Source organism: Erinaceus europaeus, chromosome 2 (assembly GCF_950295315.1).
Source record: "Erinaceus europaeus chromosome 2, mEriEur2.1, whole genome shotgun sequence".
NCBI lineage: Eukaryota > Metazoa > Chordata > Mammalia > Eulipotyphla > Erinaceidae > Erinaceus > Erinaceus europaeus.
The window spans coordinates 25,444,380-25,466,034 of NC_080163.1; the positions used below are offsets into that span (position 1 = coordinate 25,444,380).

Sequence of the window (21,655 nt, forward strand, 5' to 3'; positions counted from 1 at the left end):
CAGTATGAGTTTTTTGTGTGTATATTGTTTAGGTTTAACAATTCTACACTTGTTTCCACAATTCCCTGGTGGGAAAAATTACTATGTAAACCCAGGGTTTCAATATTTTCTTGAAGAATCTGAAAGTTCTAACAAGATCCAGTCCACACTTCCATGTAACTGCTTTCCATAGAAGGAATTTCTGTCTTCTGCTTTGCTAGTGTTTCCACTGACATGTTTGCTACCACTCTGACCTTCATGGATTTTGAATACATGACTCTAGGTCTAAGAGATAGCCAGGTGTAAACAACATCAGGATAAATCAAACTGATTGGGATAAAGCATTCAATAACATTGCTGGTCTTCCCCAGGAAGTAGAACAGTAAATAAAGCATTGAACAACCAAGTGTGAGATCCTGAGTGCAATCCCTGCCAGAATAGAGTGACGCTCTGTTTCTTTTTCTTTCTCTCTTCCATCTTTTTAATTAATAAATGAATAAAATATTTTTAAAAACTAAAAAATAACATTGCTGGTGACTCTGGGCTGGACTAATAAACTGGGTTGTGACTGTGGTCAAGTCCAGGGCACTATAGGGGATGTTTTTGGGCATCAAGAATGAGGATTCATCTACAGAGAGTATAGATGATAGTCAGATGGCCTGGCTTACAGTGGACAAGCATGAGCAGTGACAATGGTTCTATTAACCACATGCTGGTGTCTTCTGGGGTACCTGGATTAGGCATTTGAGAGATATTCCATGATGATTTTCTTCTGCAAAGAAAATAGCATCTCATGGAAACAAGGTCCTGATCAAATGGTTACAATACTTTAAGGATGGATGTTTCTACCAAAGCCACTGTTACCTTCAGAAGTCAAAGAAGTGACTAGTTCATAAAGCTTCACAAATACCTTCTTTGATTAGTTACGCAAGTCCTATATTATACTACTTTGCAATGTGTTTTCTTTTTTTATTTCTGTGGCAAGATGGTTGCTTCATTTTTGGCAGTTGAAATGCCTTGCTTTAGACTTATTGCTGTTCCATAATCAAGTGTATATCTCCCAAACAGGAGTTACTTCTTACTTGTTCTAAACTCAACCAGTAGCCTAAGTCTTTAGTGCTTCAGTCATATCTTAAAATAAGTGAGCAAAATTGTTGGGAACTTCATTGAGGGAATAGTATAGCACCTAGACTCCTTCTTAGGCCATAGCATGTCAGGCTGGAGCTCCCACAAATGGAAAAGACTCTGAGATGTGTAACTGGGAGGACTGAGAGAGGCTCAGCATAAAGCACAGGAGTTGCATAGGTGAGATCCCAGGCTTAATCATGAAGCAGAGCTGAGCTATTCTCTGGCCTTTCTCTTTCTCTATTACTCTCACTCATAAAAATATATGTAATTAAATACTGAGTTATTTTTCACCCTGGTTATTTCTGGGGTTTCTTGCCTGCATTGCTCCATCAGTCCCAGTGTCTAATTTTTTCCCTCATTCCTTCTTTTTGATGGATGAGAGACAAGACAGAGGGGTAGGGTGGGAGGTCAAGAGATAGTGAGAGGGAGAAGAGCAGATATACCTGCATCACTACTTCACCACATGAAGTTCCCCCTTGCAAGTGGGGCCCTTGTGTTTAGTAACATGGAAACACTGGAATCTGTGAGCCACTACCAAGTCCATTTTATTTACTTTTTTGGCTTTCTAGGGCCTTGTGGATTTCATCATTTGTGGCTGGTTTTCCTTGATAGAGAGACAGAACAGAGAAAGTGGGAGGGAAAGACACCAGTGCATTGAAGCTTCACCCAGTCCCTAGTAGTCCCATGTGGTATGGCAGTACAGGCAGGTGTTCTCCAAGGTGAGCAGTCTCATTGGCCCCACTAAATCTTTTTGGAAAAGCTGCTTATCAGATGGCATTCTGAAGTAACTACCAGATAGTGATGGAAGAGAGACCAAGTATTGCCTGATCACACCAGGTATTTATGGCTACAATAATCACCATGGAATTTTGAGCCTAAGAAAACCTCAAAGGATGAATCTTCCTGGAAGACTATAAAGTTGTGACTGCATATGTATGACTGTATAGTTTCAAAAGACTCCAGATCAACTATGGAAAGAGATCTGCCCTTCCACTCACATAGAATTCTAACAGAAGAGCTCAGAGAACCACAAAAGGGAGGATTTTCTCTTGGTGTAAATGCTGGTTTATCAGCCTTGCTGCTGATCAGCATACACCTGCCTTCTAATTGCACCGTAATTTGTTCTGTGCAAACATCCAACAATTCCTCCACCAACAGCTTTTCTCATTAGTAGAAAAATCAGGGGCAGATGTAAAATTCATGGGGGGCTACATATGAAATGTTAATTAATTTTTAAAACCTTGAGGCCTCTTGGAGAGAGAAAAAAGAGAAAGGCCTCTTTTACAAAGCTTCCTGTGAAGTGCTCATTTAGTTTTAGTTTTTTGTTTTTTTTTTTTCTCATGACATACAAGGAATCAGTCTCTCATCATTTCTGGATTATTCTCTGGACCTAAACTTTGTAGGGGAATTGTTAACTGAATTTATTGTTTAAGCAACCTCATAGTGGTTATTTTTTCAAATATCTAACTGTGTCCTCTGACCCCAGTGATTGGCAAGGGCCTATCCTTACCCATCCAGAGCAGTGTGAGAAAAATCTAGAGATTGGATATTGCTGCAGCAAATGATGAGTATTTGGGTCTCTTCTGGGAGGCTTTATTTTTATCTTCTAGTCCAAGAACTCATGAAGCTCTTAAGAATGTGTTTGTCCACTATCTTGAGATATAGAAGTACCCCCATTGATTATTATTATCAATATTATACAACACTAAGGTTATCGCTGGGGCTCCATGCATAACACTACACCTGGACTACACCATTTGTGAAGCTTCCCCCTGCAGTTGCTCCCATGTGGTGGTCTGGGACTCAAACCAAGGTCCTTTCCATGGTAGCATGGTGAGCCCCAATGCATAAAAGTGGTTTTATGGGAGCTATCACCCTGCCTGTATATTTAACAAGGCTTGTGATTCAAGGGGAAGCTGAGAACAAGGAGGTTGGTAACTTGGGTTCACCAAAGTGGAAAAAGGACTAAAAGATTGAAAGAGAGTCAATTTTAGTCACTCCTTCAATAAAATTTGAAGCTAGAAACAGCTTCAAATCTTTGAAATCTAGAAGACATTCTGGGTCATTCTTCTCAGGGTATAGACACTTCCCACTTAGGGAAAAAAATGTTGCAGTTCTACCTACATTTTCCCTCTGTCATTTTGTAGGATACCAGCTGGATTTGGCCTGAAAGTGACCTTCATTTCCTGCCACCACCTCAGCACCACCAGGCACTGACCTTAAAGGAAGAATCCTTCCTGCATGAATGTAATAATTCTTCCAAACCAGAGCTCACTCTCTCTTTTACAGTTGCTTTCATTGTAGTCATTTTTGTTTCAATAAAATGTCCCTTTACAGAAAGGTTCTTCAGAGCTGAATCCAGAATAATAAAAAATAATAACATTAAGTATGTTTCTCAGCATGTCCTCTTCAGATCACCTGATGTTAATTGCTTTCTTAAAACCTTTCAACAGGTCTGTGAGACAACCATTATTATCACAGCTACTGTCTAGAAAGGAAACTGAGTCAATGGGAGGCTAGGCTATGTCAAGGTCACACAAAAGTCAGACATAAACCCAGAGAATCTTTGTCATGAAGCTATGCTTTAAAATAGAAATGAGACCTTGACACTCCATGATTCCATATTGGACTGGAAAGCTTCCCTCTTTCTGGTTACTAATCACTTTTGGAGACTCAATAGCTCTGTCCTCTTTGCCACTCAAGGGTAAGGTCACCTTCTGGCCTTAAGTTTCCCAGATAGACTCTGGACCTCAGGCAAACAGAACATCAGTGCTTTCACTTGGTACAGGGAAACAAATGAAAAAAATAACGTGAGATCATACCAAGTTGAAGTTTCTCCACAGTAAAAGGCATTGTCTTTAACACAAAAATGCCATCTATTGAATAAGAGAAAAAAAAAGTTATATACATCTGACAAAGGACTTGGATCCAAAAAACATAGATAATTTGTGAAATTCAACAACAACAAAAAGTTCCATTAAAAAAATGAGAAGGACTAAGATGTACCCCACCTATCTCTAAGAATTTATGAGAATAATGGTGGTTATCACTGAGGGGTTGGGGGCCCCAGAATTTTGGTGGTGGGTGTGGTGTGAAACTATACACTTGTTATTTTATAATCTTATAAACCACTATTAAATCATCGATACATTTTTTTACAAAGAAAAAAACTAAAAAGTACTACAGAGTTAGGAAAACTAAACAGACTCTACCAATATGCAAATAGATAACATACACATGAAAATGTTTATTATTATTTATTATCAAGGAAATGAAAAATGCAAAGACAATTAGCTAATACTTCACACCTAGGAGAATGGTCTTCTTAAAAATGTCAGAAAGGGGAGTTGGGTGGTAGCGTGAGTTAAGTGTACGTGGTGCAAAGCGCAAGGACCAGCTTAAGGATACCAGTTCAAGCCCCGGGCTCCCCACCTGCAAGGGAGTCGCTTCACGGGGGGGTGAAGCAGGTCTGCAGGTGTCTATCTTTCTCTCCCCTTTCTCTGTCTTCCCCTCCTCTCTCCATTTCTCTCTGTCCCATCCAACAATAACGACATCAGTAACAACAACAATAACTACATCAATAAAACAACAAGGGCAACAAAAGGGAATAAATAAATAAATAAATATGTCAGAAAGGACAAGTGCTGGAAAGAGTGTGAAGAATATAGAAGGATATCAGCGTACACTTTATGGGAGTGTACATTAGTCTAGCCTCTACAGAAAACAGTATGAAGGTTTCTTTATCTGAAAGGCACAAATATATTATTCTTAAAACAGCACATGTGCACACCTAGTTGATTGCAGTGCTCTTTACAATAACCAAGATAGGGGAACACCCCAAGTGGACAATGACAGATGAGTGGATAAGGAAGATTTACTACATATACACTACAGAGTACTACTCAACTTTATTAAAATATGAACTTTTGCCTCTTATTGCAACATGGGTGGAGCTGGAGGGGGTCATGCTAAACAAAATAAATCAGGAGAAAGACAAATACCAGATGATTTCACTCATGTGAGGGAAATTTGAGAAACAGATGAAGGCAAAAGAAAACAAACCCCCGGACTCTGGCTACAAACCTGAGGTTACCAGAAGGGGAAGGGATAAGGTTTAAATGTGAGGGGAGAGGCCCAATGAACCGTGAGGGAGAGATATCAGGAGTTTGGTGATGGACATCAAGAAGTACATTTTGACAAGGAATAAAAGTGTACCCCTAAAACATACAGTCTTACAAACCAACACTGTCTCAAAAATCTCAATTAGAAAAATGAAGTTCCAGGACTGGCAACATAGCTCACATGGATAATGTGTCTGCTTTGTAGTACACAGGGTCCCAAATCAGTTTTGAATCTGACCCCAACCAAAATGGGAGAAGGGCCAGAGTTGTTATGACTTTTCCTTTCTCCCTGTCCCTCTACCTGAGAAAGTTGTCTTGGAAGGATTAACGGTTTATAGTTAACAGGAAATACAGTTAGTTGTTGGTACATGTGTAAACTTTCTCAGTTTTGTGAAAAACACCCTATCTCTCCCTCATCTAGGTCCTCCTCCACCATCATGTACCAGGATTCAAACCTCCATCTGTGCCTCCCTGCCCCCATTGAGTCCTTTACTTTGGTGACATACATCAAAGCCAGTCCAAGTTCTGCTCTGTGTTTCCACTTTTGTTCTCAACTTCTGTCTATGAGTGAGATAATCCAATATTCACTCTTCTCTCTCTGCCTTATCTCAGAATATGTTTAAAGTTTCTAGCAGCAGATCTAGGGGCAAATTCATTGTGGTGATTCCCCATCCCATTCCTTCCAAAGAAGTTCTGTGTATTCTCCCCACCCCTTTCAAAGCCACTCTTTATGTTGGCTGTTGACTTGGGCATGTATGTATACAAAAGAATACAACTGACCCCAGGTCTGGCTCACTGAGGGGAGGCAGAGGACTGCCCCCATGTACAGGTCATGAAATCATCACCCTTTACAGAAACATCTGGTAGGATTTAATGTCCTTTCTTCTTGATTTCCTGATTTTTGAAAGTCATTCAAGCTATTCTTATTTTTAAAAATACTTCTTTTTTTTTCTTTTTGGCAACTTCAGGACACATCCCAGTTGTACTATTTGAGCACTCTGGACCAGTTATTCACAGATAGACAGGTAGAGACAGACAGACAGACAGAGGAAGAACACATACTTCTTCCAAAGTCATAGAATGCCCAATGTAGTGTTGGGGGGTGTTGGGGGGTGTTGGGGGTGGGGGGACTCAAAGGAAGTTGGCATACATGGCAAAAAAGTCTCCCTACCATGTAAGCTGTCTCATTTGCCCCAAAATACTTTGTTCTTTTGTTGCTTGTTTGCTCATACAGGTAAATGATTTTTCATGAAACTACAAAACTAATAAATAGCAACAGCCTTCTAAAAGCATGTCATCACTTAGGAGTATAGGAAGTCTCAGCCTGGGGGGTATGGATCAACCTGGCAACTACCATGTCCAGTGGAGAAGCAATTACAGAAGTCAGACCTCCCACCTTCTGCACTCCATAACAATCCTGGGTACATATTCCCAGACTAATAAAGAATAGAAAAGCTTCCAATGGAGGGGATGGGATGTGGAACTCTGATAGTGGGAACTGTGTGGAGTTGTACCCCTCTTATACAACCGACTTGTTGATCATAATTAAATCATTTTTAAAAAAAGAAAATAAAAAGGAAGTATCAGCCTTTCTTAAACATGATGGACTTCTAGGATGAGGTTTTACTGCCCCATGGCAGACCATACCCCACACCAGTTACAGAAGAACCTCAGAGGGTGAAATCTCATTTTGTCACTTTTACTGCAAAGTAACCCAAGCAGTTTCAAGATGCAACTAAGTCTGAAAACTTTTTTTTTTCAATTTAAAGAAAGCTCACCCCAATGCTTCAGAATTTACTCTAGAGCTAGCTAGTCTTCCCCCATGATGTGGACTTCAACCTCACATGTGGAAAGCTCATTCGGGGCCAGGATGGATACTGCGCTGCACAACAGAAGCAGGTATCCTGACTGGGCAAGGGTGGGCTCTTTAAAATCTCCCAGGAGCACCCTGGTGGGAGTCATCTTAACCCTGTTACACAGAGCTAAAGGTCAGGGCTCTGAAGAGTCTGGAGGGGTGGTGCACCTGGTTGAGTACACGTGGTACCATAAACCAGGACCAGGTCTCAAGCACCTATCTCCAGAGAGGAAGCTTCAGAAACAGTGAAGCAGTATTTCTCTTTGTCCTATCAAATAAATACAAAGAAAAGGGGGAAGCCTGGTTCACCAGTTTAAACAGACATAGTACTAAGCACAAGGACTCATGCAAGGATTTGGGTTCAAGCCCCCAACTCCTCACTTGCAGGCAGGATGCTTCACAAGCAGTAAAGCATGTCTGCAGGTGTCTCTCTTTCTCTGTTCCTCTCTATCTCCCCCCTCCTCTTCATTTTCCTCTGTCCTATTAAATTAAATGTAAAAAAAAAAATGAGTGCCAAGAGCAGTGGATTTGTAGTGCCTGCAGCCAGCCACAGCAATAAATCTGGAGGCAAAAAAAAAGGCTAGCAGCTAAATTTGAGAGGAAAAGAAACTCCAAAGTTATTCTTGGAAAAAAGATTCTAAGTTTTTCTGGTGAGTAAGATAAGGAGATTATTTTTATTTTTTATTAATGATTTAATAATGATTAACAGTCATGAGATAACAGGGATACAACATATAGTTCCATAGAGCGTATGATTTTAGTAATTTTTGCCTGTGCTTGAGAGCTAATATGCAAGTAGACCAAAATTCTTTATGGGGTGCAGAAGGTCTGGCTTCTGTAATTGCTTCTTTGCTGGACATGAACATTGGCAGATTGATTCATACCCCTAGCCTGTTTCTGTCTTTCCCTAGTGGGAGGTGAGGTTCCAGGCCAGATTGGTGAGGTCGTCTCCCCAGAGAAGTCAGGATAGAATCATGATATTGTCTACAGTTTGGTGATGAAAGGCAGTAAGATATAAAGCAGAACAAATAGTTAAATAAACAGGAACCCAAATGTATGAATAGAGCAGGTGAAATTAGGGGTCTTCTGGTGGGAAGAAGCTTGGAACTGTATTTTAGGTATAGTATAAGGGGCCTATGACTTTAATAATTTTTGCCTGTGCCTGATAGTTAATATGCAGGTAGACTAAAAAAATTTGTCTGGGTCTCCCCAGACAATAACTTGGATCCACCTGCATATCAGATGTCAGGCTCAGAAAAAGAAAAAAAAAAAACTAATATAGTAATGGGCCCTTTGGAATATAACTAAAATAGGCCTACTAGCTTTCTACAAAACGGAGACCCCCAAATCTTCATCTGCACTATTCCAGCCTTTAGGTTTATCACTAGTCAACAATTTGTTTGGCTTTATACATTAACTCTTCTTTCATCCACCAGATGCTACCATGATGCCAACGGACTTCCCTGGGCAGACAACCCCACCACTCCTGGAGCCCGCTTCCCCAGAGCCCCACCCCACCAGAGACAGGCTGGGAGCATGGATCGATATGGCAACACCCATGTTCTGTGGGGAAGCAATTACAGAAGCCAGACCTTCCACCTTCTGCACCCCATTATGACCCTGGGTCTATACTCCCAGAGGGATAAAGAATAGGAAAGCGATCAGGGGAGGGGAGGGGATATGGAGATCTAGTGGTGGGAACTGGGTGCAGTTGTACCCTTCTTATCCTATGGTTTTTGTCAGTGTTTTCTTTTTATAAATAAAAATTAAAAAAGAAAGAAAGTCCATGAAAAAAAATTGGGAAGATGGAAGACATGGGGATTTTTAAATGTGTTCTTTATAGGCTTTATATGAGGTCTGGAGCTATATGGGGCTGGGAGCCAGCTCACCAGGTAGAGCACAGGCATTGGCAACTGTATGAGGCCCTGGACTCCATCCCAGGCTCCAGGAAAGCTCACTGGATGGTGATGTCCTACTGTGGTGTCCTTTCCCTCCCTTTCTCCTTCTCCCTCTCTCTCCTCTCAGCTGTGGTGTCACATATGTGCAAAACCCTGTCATTGCATTTTTTTTAATCAGAGTTATGAATTCTTACACCAAACTGACTCCCATCCCAATCATCCTTCTTTTAAAAATTTATTTATTCTTTTTTGTTGCCCTTGTTGTTTTTAATTGTTGTGGTTACTGTTGTTGTTATTATTGTTGTCATCATTGTTGGATAGGACAGAGAGAGATGGAGATAGGAGGGGAAGACAGAGAGAGGGAGATAAAGATAGATACCTGTAGACCTGCTTCACTGCTTGTGAAGCGACTCCCCTTCAGTTGGGTAGCCGGGGGGTCAAACCGGGATCTTTAGGTCAGTCCCTGTGCTTAATCCCCTGCACTACTGCACCACTCCTCCAACCATCCTTCTTATTTAGTCCCTCCACAACCCTCATGCCCTATCCCTCACAAGCCCCTGGTGCAGGTAATGGTGGCTGGTGGCCCCTTGTTCACTCTTCATTATCACCTTGAACACATACAACTCATGTCCTAACTTTACATGAAAGAAACCTGCACAGAGTGAGAAAAAGGCTTGACCCCAGGCACAGAGCTGGCCTTCAAACCAGGCAGCCAACTGGTGGTGGTGCGGGATGAGAGTGGAGGTGGGAGGGACACATAGTTGTCATTTATTAGTGATGTCACAGGCCATCCCATCCATGGGGGGGAAATGAAGTATTTTTTTGTTGCTGTTGTTTTGTTTTGGTTGGATTTTGTTTGTATTTTAGAAGCTTTAGCTTTTCAAAAAAATGACAAAATCAGAGCAGCAATAGTATGAGTGGTCACCAGAGGGAGACAGAGTTTGCAACATCACAGGTCCTGTTTTAGCAATAAGCAAAACAGTCTGGAGAATAAGCACTGTGGATGGAAGCTTTCGTTTGAGGCTAAATTCTTATATTTTTGCTATTACTGCTTCTCCTTCATCTTCTTTCTCCTGCTCTCTCTCTCTCCACCTCTTCCCCCTCCTTTTCTTCACTAAATAGGAAGGATTACAAACTAATGGGAGCAATCCAAAGAGGGGTTAGGAAGAGGTCAAGCACCCAAAGTCTGAAGAAACAACTGTTTTTGGAGCTGAATAGCACCAGTACACACTTTTCACCACTCCTATGTTATATCCTGGGGTTCATGTAAGAAACACAAAAGCAAAACTAGATAAATATTTGTGTGGAAAGAAACGAAATACTATCAAAGCACAGAAGAAAGTTTGAAGTGGAATTAATCTCTCCAGATTTTTTATTTTTTTGGTCACAAAACTTTAAGGTGCATTTAAAAAATCTGGAAGACTTTAAATAAATAATAGACATGAAATCATTTTCATATCATCAAAAATTATTTTTGTGATGAAAGAAAAGGAAAAGGCATATAGTTAAAATCCTGTCCTGACTCACAGGTCTGATTAAGCAAGATATTTAACCTATTGATGGTAAACTATCAGAGAGACCTGATTTTAATTAGACATCTTCAGTGCCTGTCAAATAATTTTTATTTCATTTAGTAAGAATTTCTACGGAACCGTGGTCTCAATCAAATGTAATTTCATAGCTCTGGACCACAGTTCTGTTCAGCTAGAGAGACAGAAAGAGAGAGAGATACCATAGCATCTTCCATTCAGTGCCTGAACTGAACCCTGGACCATAACTATGGCAGGGCAGGCACCCTACTTGTTGAGCTATCTCTCCAGCCCTCACTTAGTATTTTATCTCATTTAATCAAAAAAAAAAAAAAAAAGCTCTTGCTTAATTCTTAACAGTAGAGATCCTGAGACTGAAAGATGTTAAGGAAGATAACCAGCCAGTGGTTTTTAGAAATAATGGAATTAGAATACATTTTTTTCAATACCTTTTGAAGTCCCCCACCTCCTCCTTAGTATCATGTTACAAACTGTAAAGTCCTTTCCTGTTGTCCTTCTTCTTCTGACATTTGCCCTTCTTCCATAGCCAGTCAACAGCGTCAGGTTGAGCCTGATGTAAAGTTTCGAGACCTCCTTTGAATCTGGAGAGGTGGCAGTCATTGACTATGTGGGTCATAGTCTGTCTGTAGCCGCAGGGGCAACTCGGGTCGTCTCTGGCTCCCCAGCGATGGAACATAGCGGCGCACCGGCCATGGCCTGTTCGATAGCAATTGAGGAGAGCCCAGTCATAACGTGCTAGGTCAAAGCCGGGTTGACCCTTGCAGGGGTCTGTCATGAGGTGTTTGTTCTTTACCTCAGCTGACTGCCAACTCTGTTTCCAAGAGACTGGAACAGAGAAGTTCAGTGTAGGCATAGGGGACCAGATTGGGTGACGAGACGTCAAGCGTTGAACAGGGTGGGCGAAGATATCCGCGTATATTGGCAGGTCCGGTCGAGCGTAGACGTGGGAAATGAACTTAGATGATGCCGCATCCCGATGAATATCTGGTGGGGCGATGTTGCTAAGAACTGGCAGCCATGGAACCGGGGTGGAACGGATGGTTCCAGAAATTATCCTCCTGTTGTCCTAATTGGATTCATAATGTTTAAGATTAGTCTTAGATAACCTCACCTCTGGTTTGAAGATAAAGAGATGGGATTTCAGATGTTAAATGAACTTCCCAAGGTTCTGAGAGCTGTTAAGGGATGTGCTTAGAACTCCAATCAGGCCTCCTAACTCCTTGTTGTTCTTGCTACTAATCTACAAATCTGATAGAACGTTGCTGGCAGCTTGCTAAATTGGCAAGCCCCTCCTTAGTCTGAAGCATTCAAAGAAAAATAAAATTAAATTAAAAAAAAAAAGGTCTCTCTACAAAGGAAACACAGACATTGAGCTAATTCTTACCAGGGTGGAGCCAGTGAAATCAGCAAGTGAATTGTTTTTCTGGCAGAGACAACACTCCCATTAAAACAGTAACTTACTAGGGAAAGAGAGAGAGACAGGCTGGGAGTATGGATCAACCTGCTAACACCCATGTTCTGCAGGGAAGCAATTACAGAAGCCAGACCTTCCACCTTCTACACCCACAATGACCCTGGGTCCATGCTCCCAGAGGGTTAAAGAACAGGAAAGCTATCAGGGGAGGGGATAGATACAGAGTTCTGGTGATAGGAATTGTGTGGAGTTGTACCCCTCTTATTCTATGGTTTTTGTCAGTGTTACCTTTAAATAAATAAAAAATTTTTTAAAAAGACAAAAAAAAATCAATAACTCACTTTAAAACACGTTCGAAGGTGCTCATTTGAAAGGTCATATGAGTCCATATGTTCATAGGCACACTATTCACAATAGCCAAAATATGGCTATTAAATTAAATGTCCATCAACAAATAACTGAATAAAGAATTTATGTAATTACATTCAGTGGAATACTACTCTACAATGCCAAAGATGATATTGAGTCCTTTAAAACAAAATGGATGGACCTGGAGATGATTATACTTAGTGAAGTAAGGAGGTAAAAGACACTTACAGATGGTTTCATTCATATGTAGCATATAGAGAACTGACACATGAAGAGGAGGAGGGAAGTAAGAAAGAAGGAGCAGCCAAACTGTGTCTAAGATTTTGAGAGAGCTACAGCAGGAGGGGCAGGGCACAGAACTTTGTAATGAGTATGATGTGGAACTATCTCCTTGTAATTTTATAAACTTGCAAACCACTATTATCTCACTAATAAAAAAAAATACTTGAGGACAGGAGTAGATAGCATAATGGCTATGCAAAGAGACTCTCATGCCTGAGACTCTGAAGCACCAGGTTCAATCCCCTGCACCACCATCAGCCAGAGCTGAATAGTGCTCTGGCTAAAAAAAAAAAAAAAAAGTTTTGAGAGTGGCTTGCCCCAAAGAGTGAACAAATTGTCATGTGTGAGAACCCAGGTTCAAACGCCAGGACTCCATCTGTGGGGAGGAAGTTTCACAAGTGGTATTGTAGGTATCTCTCCTATCTGTCTCCCTAGCCCCTTTTCTATCTAATTCTCTCCCCTCTGGGGAAAAAAAAAAAAAAAAAGGCCTCTGGGAACAGCAGAGTAATGTAGGCACTAGCACACAGCAATAACCTAATCTCCCCACCCCCACCTCCTCTCTCTCTAGAGTAAGAGAGATAGCATAATGGCTATGCAAAGAGACTCTCATGCCTGAGGCTCCGAAGTACCAGGTTCAGTCCCCTGCACCACCATCAGCCAAAGCTGAACAGTGCTCTGGTTTTTAAAAAAAAATGTTTGAGAGACTGGGCAGTGGATCTCTCTCTCTCTCTCTCTCTCTCTCTCTCACACACACACACACACACACACACACACACAGTTTAAGTTACTGTTTTCATTCATTAACAAGAGAACCAGAGCATCATTCGGTATATGTTGTGCTAGGGATCAACTTAAGGCCACTCATGCATGCAAGTCTGATGTTCTATCCGCTACACAATTTCCCGGGCCATCACTCCCTTTTCCTTACTGGTCAGAGAGTTAGTTGCTGAATTCTGATCTCAGCTTCTCTGTCCTCACTTCTGCCCACCTAGTGGAACACCAAATCCTAAGCAGGGTGGTCCCACCAATGAGTTGTGTCAATATAACTAGCTTGATTTCTGATGCACTAAAAATGGGTGCTTAGAAGTAGCCAGGGGGAAGCAGTAAGATCTCTTTCATTTGTTTTGTTGTTGCTGCTGTTGCCTGTTTGCTTTGCCTTCACCCTGATTTTTGTATCAGGAGTTTCCTAGCCTCATGCAGTGAGATGGAAAATTTCCATTGTTCTTTTGTTCTAGAATAGTTTTTCCAACTATGGCACCATCTCCCGAGTCATTAACTTGGTTCCACCTGCATATTAGCTGTCAGGATCAGGCAAAAACTAGTAAAGTCATGGGCCCCTTGGAATATACCTAAAACAGACCTACTAGCTTTTTCCAAAGTGGAGACCTCAAATCTTCATCTGCAGTATTCTTACCTTTAGGTTCATGACTAGTCAACAATTTGTTCTACTTTTTATCTTTTTAAAAACCTTTTTAATGTGCAGCTATTAAGAACAATGAATCCACCTTCTCTGACCCATCTTGGATGGAGCTAGAAGGAATTATGTTAGGTTAGCTAAGTCAGAAAGACAAAGATGAGTACGAGACGATCCCACTCATAAACAGAATTTGAGAAAGAAAAACAGAAAAGGAAACTCAAAGCAGAGTCTGACTGAGTTTGGAGTATGGTACCAAAGTAAAAATCTCTGGGTAGAGGGTGAGGGTAGATGTTCAACTTCACTGGGTGTGTATGTGGGGGAGGGGGGAGGGAACACAGACCTTTGGTGGTCGGAATGGTGTTAATATACACTCCTATTAACAGACAGTCTCACAAATAACTATTTAATTAATGTAAGAGGGGAAAAATCGATTGAATGTCTCAAACTTCTTTATGCATAGACCATAGGCTGAGTATATGTTCCTTCAACCTAAACACTTAAAACTTCAAACTGGTAATCAGATTGAATTTTAACAGTGAGCTCAAATTTTAATATATTTCTAATACTTGTTCTTTGAAATAAATAAATCTCCTAAAAGTTTAGACCAGGAAGAACAGAAGCAACTGGTGGTGTTACCTTATAAGATACAGCTATATATAAATAGCATAAAATAACATAAATTATGGTAAAGTATTGTATAATGCAACAAATCCTAACAATGGGATTTTTGAAATTAACTCAAATAATTTGGTTATAACAATAACCATCTATTGTCTTCTTAAATCCTAAAACAACAGGAACCTTCCCCTTTTTCTATAAAGTCCATATTCCTCCCAGTCCTGGGACCGCTAGGGCAGGGCTCACTTTATACCTTAACTTTTTTTCCACTAGGTTCCAGATATTACCATGATGCCAACCTGACTTCCCTGGGCAGACGACCCCACCAATGTGTCCTGTAGCCCCATCTCCCCAGATCCCTACCCCACCAGGGAGAGAGATAGGCTGGGAGTACGGATCGACTTGACAATATGCATGTTCAGCTGGGAAGCAATTATAGAAGCTAGGCTTTCCACCTTCTGCACCCCATAATGACCCTGGGTCCATACTCCCAGAGGGATAAAGAATAGGAAAACTTTCAAGGGAAGGAATAGGATACGGAGTTCTGGTGGTGGGAATTATGTGGAATTGTATCCCTCTCATCCAATGGTCTTGTCAGTATTTCCATTTTATAAATAAAATTTTTTTAAAGATTTATTTATTTAAAGCAAGAGAGAGAAATAGCATCACTCTGGCATATGCAGTGCTAGGATTGAATTCATAATCTCATACATCCAAGTTCCAATCATTACTCACTGCACATCCTCTCAGACCACACTCAGGAGTAGTGTTTATTTTTCTTTTAAATTTCTTATTTATTAATGAAAGAGAGATGCAGAAACATATATATATATATGTATATATATACATATATATATATATATATACATAGAGAGAGAGAGAGACAGAGAGAGAGAGATGGGGGAAAGACTGATCAGAACAGCTGTGGTGGTGGTGGTGGTGGTGGTGATGGAGATTAAAACTGGGACCTTGGTGCCTTATACGTGAAAGTCTTTTGCGTAACTATTATACTGACCCTTCCACCTCCCCACCTTCCCACCCAATGCCTCACAGGCCTTAGAGTATTTTTTAAACTGCTTATCTGTTAATCTTCCTCCTGTAAAACTACCTGAACTGATTGTTTTCATCTATTTCCTAAAGTATTTTTTCACTGACAAGTATACTTCATCTTAATTTTTGTCTTTTGAATATATTCTCTAAGACAAGAGCCTAGGGCTTGTTAACAAAAGACTTAAGGATGAAAACACTTTACAGAAGCACAATTTAGAACACAGAGAAATATATGCACAAAGAGTAGAGAATGGTATCTGTGGGACTGTGAGTATCAGGCCCTCAATAATAGAGTTTGGTCAGAAAGTAGGAATAATTTACCTAGCTAATTTGGCAAAAGGGTTCCCATACCATGGAGTTTTGATTGCAATGGTCCTGTAATACAGTGTGGGGTATGGGAATGTGCCTTCAGTTTTATATTTTCTGCTCAAGATTGTTTTTGGCAATTCTAGGTCTTTTTTTGGTTCCAGATAAACATATGTAACTTTTGTTCTATTCTCCTAAAAAAATTGGTTGGGATCTTGGTGGAGATTGCATTAAATCTGTATATGGCTTTAGGTAGTATATTCATTTTGATGATGTTAATTCTTCCAACCCATGAACATGGAATATCTTTTCACTTCTTTATGTCTTTTTCTATTTCCTTAAATAATGGCACACAATTTTCAGTATACAGGTTTTTCACTGCTTTTGTTTGGTTTACTCCTAGATATTTTATTATTTTTATTGCTATAGTAAAAGGGATTGATTTCTGGGTTTCTTCTTCCTCTAACTTAGTGCTGACTGGTTTACACATATTAAACTAACCTTGCATACCTGGGATAAACCCCACTTGGTAATGATGAACAATCTTTTTTTTTTTTTTCTGGGCTTTTTTTTATTTTGTAATGTGTCTAAGACTGTCCATTAAATGCCAAAAAAAAAAAAAAAAAACAAAGAAGTCTTGGCAGAACAGGAGAAGTGATGCACATGTGATGATCAGATCCATTTAAATATTATTCATGGCATATAGCCTAGTCCATGCTCTAGCTGTCTCTATGACTTGGGCTTCGTTCGTCTTCCACTGCTCCACTACGTCATTTGCTAGTGGATCGTCTGGGTTGGGAGCACTTAACAAAGCCTGGATCGATAGCAGAACTGTGCGGATCTGCAGTGCTGGGGACCATTTATCTTTCAAAATATCTAAACATATTCTTCCCAACTTGTCTACATTAGGATGATAAATTTTGGTCATGAAATGTACTTTAGGGGCTGCCATTGGGTATTCTTCCGGAAGAAATAGTTCAAGTTTAAAAAGTCCCTCCCTCAAAGGGGAATCCTGAGGGCCAGCAATGACCACATGAAAATAGCGGGCATTGCTCTCATCTGGTTCTGCTTTAATACCAGGAACAGGTTCTGCCAGCAAACGCTGGGTTTCCTTGATGATCCTGCGGGGCAGCCCGGCCATCTTGTCAGATCCGACTTCGGCCTCTCTGCTCGCTCGCTCGTGAGCTCTCTCTCTCTCTCTCTCTCTCTCTCCCTTTCCCTCTCTCTCTCCGATGAACAATCTTTTTAATACATTGCTGTATCTGGTTGGCTACAGTTTTGTTCAATATTTTAGCATCTATGTTCATAAGAGATAGTAGTCTCTAGTTTTCCTTCTTTGATATGTCCCTATCAGCTTTTGGTATCTGGGTGATGTTGGCTTCACAGAAGCCGGAAGGGAGTATCCCTGTGTCTTCAGTCTTTTGGAAGAGATTAAAAGTAGAGGTATTGACTCTTCCTTGAAGGTTTTCTGGAATTCATTGATAAAAATATCTGGTTCAGGACTTTTATTGTTGAGAAGATTTTTGATCACTGTTTAAATTTCATTGGTTGTGATTGGTCTGTTCATCTTTTCTAGATGCTCTTTGTTTAATTTTGGAAGTTTGTATGTATGTAGGAACTCATCCATTTCTTCAAGGTTTTCCAGCTTAGTGGCATATAGCCATTCATAAAAACCTTGCCTGATATATTGGATTTCTATGGTGTCTGCTGTGATACCGTCTCTTTCATTTACAACCCTATTTATTTGAGTTTTCTCCCTCTTTTTTTAGTGAGTCTGTCTAAGGGTTTGTCAGTTTTGTTTGCTCTTTTAAAGAACCAACATTTATCTCTTATTTTCAATGTTATTTATTTCTGCCCTAACTTTAGTTATTTCAGTCCTTCAGGTTGCTTTAAGTTTCCTTTGTTCCTCTTCTAAGTCTTTAAGTAATGCAGTCAGGTTGTTCACATGAACTTTTTCTTCTTTCCTAATGTGTGCTTGTATGAACTGTTACAGAGCGAGAATTAACCACCATCCACTGCAAGGAAGCAAAGATATTTATTCACGAATTCGAATCCAGGCCGAGATGGTGACTGGCGGCAGTCCACCAAGCTCGACCCCGAACAGGGCTCAAACCATACAATTTATAGGATTTCTGAAGGCATTCAGGGAGGGGGAACACATCACCTTATCAACCTACATCCAATAACAGGCTATAGAGAACACAAAAACCCAATCATTTCAAACTTAACAAAAGCATGACCCATTCAAAGCAAAGCGCGGGCTAGTTTCAAACATTGCAAAGTCACACAACCAATAGAATCTGGCCAGGTAGGGTCACCACATCCCCCCGCCATCAGCTGCCCCTTCCTAGAAAATAATTTCCTAGTGCAAAGGCCCTGATAAGCTTTGCCTGTTTGCAGGGTTTCGGTAAACAACCGGTGGCTTACTGATTAAGTCCTGTTCTTCAAAGGGGAAAGGGCAAGGAATTTTCCATCTCATACCACAAACAACTTATACTAAAAGCACTTAACAACTGCATGAAAGAAAACTTTTAAAAGTACTTCTAACATTCCTTAAAACTACTGCTTCTAACATGAACTTCCCTCACAGTACTGCCTTAGCTATGTCCCAAATATTTTGATAGCTTGTATCTTCATTTTCATTGAATTCTTAAAATATTTTGATTTCTTCCTTAATTTTGTCTTTGACCATGTAGTTGTTAACTAGTCTACTGTTGATTTTCCATATTTTTGGACTTGTACTATTTTTTTTTATTTTTAAATTTTAATTTAATTCCACTGTAGTCTTAGAAGGTGACTGGGATGATTTCAATGCTCTTGAATTGTTGACATTGTCTTTGTGCCCTAGCATATGGTCTATCCTTGAGAATAGACCATTGCTAATTCTGTTTTTCTGCCTCAATTATTTTGTTCTAACTTTCCTCAGCTGTGTTTCATATCTCAACTGTTTTGTTACACTGTTAATATACTATATTATTTGTGTTCTTAACTCAGCTATTTCAGCATTCAGCTAATTATCTTGAGATAATTAGTGTTTCTTTAAGAGCCTCATTTGTTGTTATTAGTATATGAATGCTGTCCACATTCATATTTGCTTCTACCTATTTGAAATATTTTTCTGGGCTTTTGTTTGGTTCATTTCTCTAATGTTTCTTTTTGGTTTGACCATCTTATTTGGGATGTTGTGAATTTGCATAAATTTCCTGGGTTTTGCTATTTTGTTGTATGCTTTACATTGGGTTCTAGTTCTCCCCCGCCAAGAGAATTAGATCAGTCCTGTTAATTTCGCGGGCCCGCTTGGCCCCGCCCCTAGGAAACCCGCCAGAGTTCCAGAGTGAGAGAGTTCCTGAGTTCCTGAGTTCGAGAGTAAGAGAGAGTGCTTGTGCCGCCGCAAAGAGACAGCAGAGTTCTGTTTGGTCATTAGTTTGGTTTAGTTTATGAATCGTTGTTCCTGAATAAAGAAATACAGCTTCCCTGCCCAGTCGTTGTCTCCGCATCTCTGTTACCCGCCCGTGAAGCTATCCCGGCCAGCAAGAGCCTCCAAAAAATTTTAACAACACTATTTACATGTGGTGTAAGGTGGTTTCTCTCCAGATGGTTCCTGGATCCTTGAAGCTGATTGCCTTTAGCCTTGGTGTGTTTTAAGAATGGGTGGAGCTGTTAGTCTAATGTTGACACAGCCACTTTTAGAAGATGGGAGGTAGAGTTTCTTGTGTTCAAATTGAAGAAAGAAATGGATGATTGGAATAGAAGATGGCACCTTCTTATGCTGAGTACAACTTCTACAGTCTTGAAGGGTTCCTCCCTCACTACTTTCAATCCACTGATCACACTTGCATGGGTTAACTTGTGTCTAAATAAGATACTGAAGAGTACACAGTTGCAAATTTTATCACTTGTTTTTGTTTTATCTCAATCCCTGAGGTGAAACACAGTGGTTGTTAAGAAATTGTTTTGTTGTTGGTGATTTGTATGTTATTTATCTTCCCTGTAGGCTATGGGAACCTGAGGGCTTCTTAACTATAAATAGATATTTTAGCTTAATCACTCACTCAAGAGATAAAATAGGATGCAGGGTAGAGAGCATAATGGTTATGCAAAAAGATTCTCATGCCCAAGGGTGCAAAGTCCCATATCCAATCCCCTGTTCCACCACCAGCCAGAGTCAAGCAACACTCTGTGGGTGGCCCTGCGAGTTTATGAATAAATCTTAGTTGTATTTGGTGAGTTTTGAGGCATTTCTTTGCCATTTTTCCTAGTTTCTGAAGAGAACAATCTGAAAAGGCTCCTATTCCATAACCTCACCTCTGGACCACTGGGAGGGTAGATTCTATCCTGAGTCACCCAGACTATTCTGTGCCCCCATATCAATACAGGGTTTCTCTGCTGATGTTCCATCCTCATAGTAATAGCAATAGCAATAGCAATGGAGAGGAGCAATAGCAGTGTAGACTCACAATTGTAAGTTGATGAGCTGGGGAGCCAGAGACGACCCGAACTGCCCCTGTGGCTACAGACAGACTATGTCCCACATAGTCAATGACTGCCACCTCTCCAGATTCAAAGGAGGTCTCGAAACTTTACATCAGGCTCAACCTGACGCTGTTAACTGGCTACAGAAGAAGGGCAAATGCTAGAAGAAGAAGAAGAAGAAGAAGAAGAAGAAGAAGAAGAAGAAGAAGAAGAAGAAGAAGAAGAAGAAGAAGAAGAAGAAGAAGAAGAAGAAGAAGAAGAAGGTGATTTTCTCCTCCCTTCAACAGTCTTCTTGATGCTAAAACTCAGGCAGGAAGTGATGTGTCCACTGGCAAACTCCCAGACTAGCACTAGCCACTCCTGAGTATGGGCTTTTAGCCCCAGAAATCTCTCCCACAGCCCATCTTTATCCACAAGCCACAAATTTTTGCACTCACCCATGGCTTGGTGAATTTTTGAAGAGATTCTGTTCTTACCTTGTTGAGTTCTCAGGTGATCTTCATTGCTTTTCCTTAGGTTAAAACTTTTAATAGACTAGTAAAATAGATTTATGTGTGACTACGGCTTTTGTATACTAAGCCTAAAATGGGGAGTGCCTCATTATTAATTACTCCATAGACATTTATATGTCACTATTTAAAAATTATTCCATAACTAGTCTTTACCTCCTCAGTCAGGGTCCATACTCCTAGAGGGGAGGGAAATTTTGAGGGACAAAGCACTGCCTAGAAAATTTGAGTGGTTACGGGTGTGACTTGGAAAGGTGGGGACAGGCCTTGGGTTTTGAAACCTAGAGTTTGGGAGAGACCAAGCCACCATGTGTCTTTTTACTCTTTCTCTTTTGTTCTCTGACTCAATTACTATGTGATCCCATGTAAATGTTTGCTCCATCTCTCTCTCTCCTCCTCTATTTCTCCCTCTCTCTCTCTCCCTCTCTGTTGGAAAATTTCTCTTTCTTTCTAACATGTGATTGTTATCATTGAGTAAAGCTTAAAGTACCTGAAAATCATGCTCTCTCCTCAATTCTTTGTTGAGATAATGAGTGATGAACCTCATAATATTAAGGGAACAAACGTCTCCTGTCCCCTTTCCTCTTAGTCACCTTGACAGTATTATAAAACTCAACAACAGTGAAGATTTCCCAAATACATTGAGTCAAATAGGGTAAATTAGATGCATGTTTGTGGATTATTGA

General features: G+C 40.4%; 1 protein-coding gene and 1 long non-coding RNA gene across 2 annotated transcripts in view; one reads left to right on the forward strand and one right to left on the reverse strand.

The window, feature by feature from the left end:
* LOC132534047 (uncharacterized) overlaps positions 1-21,655 on the forward strand; it is a 590,553-nt gene that overhangs the window by 14,135 nt on the left and 554,763 nt on the right. The window lies entirely within an intron of this gene.
* Positions 16,539-17,211, reverse strand: LOC103117512 (ubiquitin-conjugating enzyme E2 N-like). The gene has a single exon (XM_007527579.3). It carries the CDS (start codon positions 17,126-17,128, stop codon positions 16,670-16,672), a length of 459 nt encoding a protein of 152 aa, XP_007527641.1. The 5' UTR covers positions 17,129-17,211; the 3' UTR covers positions 16,539-16,669.